The following is a 7,965-nucleotide window of genomic DNA, read 5'->3' as shown; positions in this document are numbered from 1 at the left end:
GAGCCTGTTCACGTTTCAAAGGAATATATAAAACACACTCTGCCACTCTATCAAGGCTCAGAATTCCTTACAGGACACGGGGAAAAAATAGTAAAAGCCAGATGTGGTGACTACAAGAAAACTTTAACTTTTGGATATACCAGGGAAGCTGTGTTTGTAAGAACATGCACAAAACCCATGCAAACCGAGGCCAGCCCAAACCCTAGCACAGACAGGGGAGTAGGGATGAAGCTCTACCCCCAGTTGAGGGAATATTGGAAATTGATTGCTTCAGGGAGTCAGTTAACTGAAAGTGTAGTCCTGGTAAACAAACCATACCCCAATTAAACAGTCAACAAGCACAATTTGGTTTGATGTATTTTTAAAACAAATAAAAGGACAAGAGTTGGGTGCATAGGGAAAATAGTGGATCTGGCAATACAAAGGAGGATATCTTTAAAACATAAAAATTCTCAAATAACTAGTGTGTGTGTGTATGTGTGTGTGTGTGAAACTTTCAGTAGTTGGGCAGTATAATTCATAAAAAATTCCAGATAAGCAAGATTCTGAGGGCATAAAAAGTATGATCAAATATGTTTAGTCACCAAATAAGCAATTTTAGCTAAAGAACACATTCCATACATATAAAGCAAAGGGAACCATAAAATGATTTGATGGATTGAAAAATACATTTATAGATTTTACAGGTTACTCTCTATAGGCAAACTCTGGAATATTCAAGAATTATCTTGTCCAAGTATAAGAAGTTATTAATCCATTCCTACCTGAAACCACCCCTTTTCCCCCATCAAAACAATCACATAATAACAGTACTCTCATGTATGAACACACATTCTTGTCTCTGGATTCTTTCCTAAACAAAACCCCTAAATATGGTATATTTTTGTTATGGTGAATTTTCTTCTACTTATGGAACTTCTTTTTTTGAAATAACTTATTTAGAGCAAGTTTGACATCCCTGTTTCTCAGGCTGTAGATCATGGGATTCAGCGTGGGCACAACAGTCGTATAAAACACAGAGGACACTTTGCCTTGGTCCATTGAATTCACTGATGATGGCTGTAAGTACATAAATGCAGCAGAACCAAAGAAGACAGCGACAGCAGAGATGTGGGAGCTGCAGGTGCTGAAGGCTTTGGACCTGCCCTCAGTGGATTTGATACGGAGGATGCTAACTATGATGAAGATGTAAGAACCCAGGATGGTCAGGGATGGAATAAAGATATTGAAAGCACTGAGGCATATTAGCACTATTTCATTGACAAAAGTACTGGAGCAGGCAATCTCCATCAATGGGAAAAGATCACAGAAGTAATGGTTTATTTTATTAGCCTTACAGAAAACCACTTTTAGCATGCAGAGAGTATGAATTGTTGCACCGATGAAACCCATGCTGTACACTCCACCTACCATCCAGGAACAGATTTGGTAAGACATAGTAACATTATAGAGCAAGGGATTACAAATGGCAACATAGCGGTCATATGCCATTGCAGACAACATGTGGCCCTCAGAAATAATGAAAGCAATGAAGAAATAGAGCTGAGTCATACATTCCTGGTAGGAGATGACATTCTTCTTTGCCACAAAGTTCACCAACATTTTGGGAGTGATGACAGTGGAGTAACAGAGTTCAATGAAAGACAGACTGCTGAGGAAGAAGTACATGGGGGTGTGCATGTGGGAGCTGAGCAGGATGAGAATGATCATTCCCAGGTTCCCCAGCACTGTGAGCAGGTAGATTCCAAGAAAAAGCAGGAACAGGGGAAGTTGTAATTCTGGTTTGTCTGTTAATCCAGCAAGGGTGAACTCAGTCACTATGGACTGATTGTCTTCTGCCATTTCTTCCTGAGAGTTTTATTTATGAAGTGAAAAAAATTGGAGTCATACATTTATTCTCTTACCATATATTGAAGTGTAATATAGAATTTAAATCTTTTGGGACAGATATTTCAAGTTCTCTGACAATAACTTATATATGTTAAATGGCCAAAAAATTGTGGAAATGCTCAACATCCTTATCCATCATCAGAAAAATGCGAATCAAAACAACTGAGTTTCCATCTTACACCTTTAAGAATGGCCACGATTAAAAACACTGATGACAAATTATCCTGGGAAGGATATGGGGTAAAGAGGGCACTCCTTCATTGTTCATGGGAGTGCAAACTGGTATAGCTGCTTTGGATTTCAGTATGGCAATTTCTCAGAAAATTAGGAATTTTCTACCTACCTCAAAATCCAGCAATACCACTTTTGGTTATACACCCAAAGGATGTTCAATTGCACCACAAGGACATGTGCTCAACTCTTTTCATAGCAGCATTGTTCATCAAAGCCAGAACCTGAAAACAATTTTAATGCCCCTTGGCTGAAGAATGAATAAAGAAAATGTGGTATGTTTACACAATGGAGTACTAGACAGCAGAAAAAATAATGACAACTTGAAATTTGAGGTCAAACAGATGGATCTAGAAAACATCACATTGAGTGAAATAACCCAGACCCAGAAAGACAAATATCATATGTACTCATTCATAAGTGGCTTTTAGACATAAATAAAAAGAACAGTTGACAATTCATAATCCCAGAAAACCTAGACAACAAAGAGGACCCTAAGAGAAGCATACGTGGATCTAATGTACATGGAAAGAAGGAAAAGACAAGATCTTCTGAGTAAATTGGTAGCAAGGGGACCATGGTAGAAGGTAGAAGGAGAGGGATAGGAAGAGAGGGAAACAGAGAAAAATACATAGCTCAATAAAATCAACTTAAAAAATATGGAACATGCAAACAAATCTCTGAAGAGTAGGTATGATTACTTTGATTTTGTTTCCTCTGGACTCTATATACCTTACTTATAAGATGCTCATCTACTCTATGGAGCTTTTACATTCAGATATGTATAACATCCACAAGAGAACCTAACCAGTACAGCTGGAAGTCTCCCATGGTAAATTTAATTTCCAAGTAAAACGAAAGTTTCTTGCACTTTCATTCAATATTGAGTCAGAAGTTTTATTTCTGGCAATTAATCGAGGAAATAAAAAAAACCGTCTTATGTGGAAAGCAAATGTGAAGCTGCAGATTCTTATTAACAACAATGTCTATAGAGACAATTTTAACCCAGTCATATATCTGTTAAACTGGTGTACAAAGTCAATGGGCTGTGGCAGACAAGATCAGTAAGAAAACTCAAGAATCATAAAACTTATTAAAAACTTGTAAAATTTGTTGTGCCCAAGTTGAGACCTCCAGAGAGACCACCGGAATCCAGTCAAGTCCAGAGTGCAAAAGCAAGGTTTATTTCTTTGTGCATATGGTCCAGCTAGCTATGAGCAGTCCCCCATGTGATGCAGTGCAGTAGGGAGATCCCCTGTTCCTCATTTGGGGTTGACATATAAAGGCAAAACCACAAGCCGGGTCAAGTCAGGGTCAAGGGGATTGGTTTTGCTAGATACAGGAGGTGAACTACTTCTGCATACATCTTCCCCCTGTAAGCAGCTACTTTTGCTTTTGTGCATGCCCCGCCCTCCCTTGAGCTTTTGTCTAGACCACAAAGCTGGGTTTCGACAGGGAGCTAGCTGTTAGGAACATTTTGTGGTTTACACTTTTGCAGAGCTTCCTGTTTTCAACTAGCTCTTGATATTGCAAGGGTTATTGAACCCAGTGACATAACCTGCTGCTGATCAAGCATAGTTTCTTAAAATTTTCATGTCCTTACAAAATTCTTATGAGTAAGTGATAGAAATGTAAGACATTATACTTAGCACCATAAGGGATTGAGAGGAATTATAGAACTAAGTAAATGGAGTTCAAACTTTAAGCATCATAAAAATAAAAAAAAACTAGTTTAAAATGTCATATAAATTCAGTGCGATAGTTGTGTTATTGTAGATACTAATACATAGACCACACAATGCCTAGAGAATATATGTGGCCCAGGAACACCAGAGCAAATTTGAAAGATGGAAATAAAGTGGGAGATTTTATTTTTCCTACTTGGAAATTGTTTAAGTCTTACAGTATCAAGATGGTATCATATTGACTGAAACACAGGTGCACTATGAAATGAAATTAATGTCTAAAAGCAGACATCTATAAAGGAATAATTCAGTATAAAGATTTTATGACATTTCAGCAGAGATAGCAATTTTTCAACATATGGTACTGATATAATTAGATAATTCCTTTTAATCAAGAAAGTTATTTCAAAATGTGTACTGGAATAAACATAAAAGCCAATTTATAATAATAAGACTAAATCCTTGCAAGCTTGGAATTGATAATAGTTCTTACGTAAGATGGCAAAGCAAAGACAACCATACAATATTAATAAGCTGATAATTATTAAAAATTTAAAAGTGCTTTAAAAGACACAACATATACCTTGAAAAAATGACACATGGAATGCTAAGCATCTCAAGATATATATGTGAAAAATTATAGGAAGTGTATAAGGAATCCACACAGAGTAACTATTAAAATGACAAATGATATTATTTATAATGGTCAGAAACTGTGAATAGTCATTCCTCCATGTGATGCACATGGTTAATAACCACTTGAAAATCTCTGTGTTATTACTGTTGTTAAGAAGCTTTACATTAAAACCATAATGGAAAAAACATTTCACATAAAGTGGAAAAGTTACAATAAAAAGACAGTAAGTATAATTAAGGGAGAAAAGAAATTATCATTCTCACATTTTTTCTCCTACAATTTTAAAATTATGTGTAATATTTAGAAAACAACATTGCTTTAAAAATAAAAAAGTTGTTTTAACATGTACCTAACAATTTCAATCCTGGATACATAGACTCAAGAACTAAAAATATTCTGACAGACAGAAAAAAATTTGTATATGAGTATATTGAAAAGTTCCATGGTTGGAAGCCATCCAAGTGTCCATTCAAAGATGATGGTGTACTTTGTCCATAAAATGGGGCACTCAGTTGGTGTAGGAGTTCCTTCTGTTTATGTGTTGCTTTCATTGGTTGAATAAAGAAACTGCCTTGGCCTTTTGATAGGGCAGATAGGTGGGTGGAGTAGACCAAACTAAATGGTAGGAAGAAGGGCAGTCTGGCAGATGCCATGGTTTTCCTGCCTGAGACGGACATTGGTTAGAATCTTTCCCAGTAAGCCACAACTTCGTGGTGACATACAGATTATTAGAAATGGGTTAGATCAAGATGTGAGAGTTAGCCAATAAGAGACTAGAGATAATGGGACAGACAGTGTTTAAGTGAATACAGTTTCTGTGTGATCATTTTGGATGTAAGCTAGCAGAGCAGCTGGGACCAAAGGTAGGCACCCCTATTTCCTTTGACATTCAGTAAAGATGCCTGAAGTCATGAGAGGTTTTTCATTGTGAGTTGGTACAGGAGGTTTTCTGTCTATGTGTTGCTTTTATTGGTTGAATAAAGAAACTGCCTTGGCCTTTTGATAGGGCAGAAATTAGGTAGGTGGAGTCGAGAGAACAGAATGCTGGGACAAAGGGCAGTGTGGCAGATAGAGTCTGAAGCATGTTAAAGAAATTAACCAGGCATGGATAGCCACAATTATCAGTGTCAAGATAAGACCAATTCATATGGACAGAAAGAGTTTCTGCCATAAATATACTAAACACATTAAATTATACCATAGAAATATGTTTTTAATATATATATATATGAATATATAATACATCATAATGTATATAAGAGTTAGACAGCCATTTGACACTGACTTATGCTGTCCCCCACAACCTACTTCTTTGTTATCCTCCTTAAAGTTATTTCCATCAGGGACTTGGCTAATATCCAATATGTCCATCAGAGTTTTCTCTGGACTGTAACATTTCTCTCTCATGACTAACTAAAAGTTCGTTGAATGCTTTGATGACTCACATACTAGTACAATCACTGAATGTTTTGTTCTTTCTAATATTTAAAGAATAAAACTCAGGCCCTTACCCCCCCCCCCGTGTGTGTGTGGGGTGTGTGTGTATGTGTATCAGCATGGGTGGGCCATAATGTGTATGTAGACCTCAGAGAACAACCTTCAGGAGTGGTTCCTTGCCTTTCCATATTCTCAAGACAATGTCTCTTTGGTTGGACCATGCAAAGCTAACTGGTCCCACCAGCCTATCTAGTTTCTTCTTTCTCTGTCTCCTGTTTGCCAATGAGTTACTGTCATTAGACATATTACTATTTCTGGCTTTTTTAAAAGTGGTTTCTGAGATTCCTTATTCAGGTCTTCAGGCTTATGTAGCAATTGTATCTACACTATACTCCCATATCCAGACCTTTGTAACTATTAACTGACAATGAGTTCAAGACACAAGACACAGAATTTAAAATATTTCTTCTATGTTATTTTATGAAATGGGCAAAGATAACAAAAACAAAACAAAAAACAAGAAACTGTTAAGTGGGGCCAACAATACAGAGTGTTGAAGAGTTTGTCAAAAAAAAGTCAAATGAAATTCTCAATAGAATATCTATTCTCTTCTAACTTCCTGGTTGGCCATCTCTTGTCAACAATTACCGTCTCCTTTGTTAGCTTGAAGAATGTCTAGAAGTTAATGTTATTGGTTCATAAAAGCTTAATGTTCTAACTGAAATTTTGTCTTTATTTACAAACTTTTACTAAATTTAGTAATCAAGTGGGTTTACCTCTATTAAAGAACTTACATACACACACATAGGTATGGATTGAACATATCCCCAAAGTTCTTTTAGGAATTTAATCTCTAATGTGACAGTGTGAATAAGTGGAACCTTAGAGGAGACATTACAAGATCACTGCTTAATAAGATGAAAGTAAGTTAGTTGTCGTATTATAGGTAACTAACATAAGAATGAATTTGGACTCTAGTGCTATAGTGTATGTATCACTTTTCTTCCTTGTCTACCACAACATGAGGATCCCTCTGACATTGGACTTCCAAGGATCCAGGGATTAGAGATAAATGAATTTCTGATCATTATCAATTTCCTGTTTTAGAATGTGGTACTGTGTTAATCAGCAGACAACATACCAAAACATGTCATTATACAATTCTGAGGGTTTCACCAACCAGATGAGTGCTTTATCTGCCACCCCTGCCTCTCATAAGCTGTCTCAGGAAAGACTAGTCTTCATCACAAGATGTGATTTATCTCTTGCAAAGCCTTTTTGACTTTGTTATCAGTCAGGGATCCTGACTCATAACAGCTAATTAAATTAACTGAGTCCATTTCTAACAAAAATCTCTTAGACCTATCTGCAGCTTTGTATTCTGCTCTGCTAATGCCATCTGTCCAGTTGCATGCCTCGGAACTTGACAGAGAACCAACCTTTGCTGAGTCAGTTGATTAGTCTAACTTCAAATGATGAATTTAGAGATGACCTATCCATCTCTAAAATTCATTGCTATTCATTAGGGATGAATAGCAAAATACCTAAATGGTTTAATGAAATGAAGGGTTTTTTTGTATGTATCTTAATAGTGCTATTGAGGAGTGAACAATGACTATCTAATATACATAATTTGATCAGTTCATGCCTATTCCAGTCTTACAACACTGTCACCACAATCTATGTAATCATTAACATATCCTCTACCAAAAGTTTTTAGACCTTTTCTCTTTTTCTTTCTTTCTTTCTTTCTTTCTTTCTTTCTTTCTTTCTTCTTTCTCCTTCCTTCCTTCCTTCCTTCCTTCCTTCCTTCCTTCCCTTTAGTTTTTCAAGACAGGCTGTCATGGAACTTGCTCTATAGATCAGGCTGGCCTTAAACTCACAGAAATCTGCCTGCCTCTGCCTCTTGAGCCCTGGGATTAAAGGCAAGCATCACTACTGCCTGACTTCTTGCTTTCTTTAAATGTGTTTGGAATGCTTATTAAGAGGAAATCTACCCTAGGTTTTAAGTTTAATGCCTTACTATGTATCATCAGTAGTATACTATACAGAGAACCATACTTTATTCATGTAAAATTATAAGAA

General features: G+C 36.5%; 1 protein-coding gene across 1 annotated transcript; it reads right to left on the bottom strand.

Annotated features, from left to right (window-relative positions):
* Positions 1-903: 903 nt before the first annotated feature.
* Positions 904-1,842, bottom strand: LOC121451421 (olfactory receptor 150-like). Its single transcript, XM_041656870.1, has one exon. It carries the CDS (start codon positions 1,840-1,842, stop codon positions 904-906), a length of 939 nt encoding a protein of 312 aa, XP_041512804.1.
* Positions 1,843-7,965: the final 6,123 nt, after the last annotated feature.

The sequence above is a fragment of the Microtus oregoni genome, unplaced genomic scaffold (assembly GCF_018167655.1).
Source record: "Microtus oregoni isolate MIOR12 unplaced genomic scaffold, Mior012 000008F_ref0000371, whole genome shotgun sequence".
NCBI lineage: Eukaryota > Metazoa > Chordata > Mammalia > Rodentia > Cricetidae > Microtus > Microtus oregoni.
This window is presented reverse-complemented; position numbering and strand designations above follow the sequence as displayed.

What these genes read in the sequence shown, in the direction of transcription:
- LOC121451421 (XM_041656870.1), bottom strand. Translation starts at nt 1,842, where the DNA reads ATGGCAGAAGACAATCAGTCCATAGTGACTGAGTTCACCCTTGCTGGA.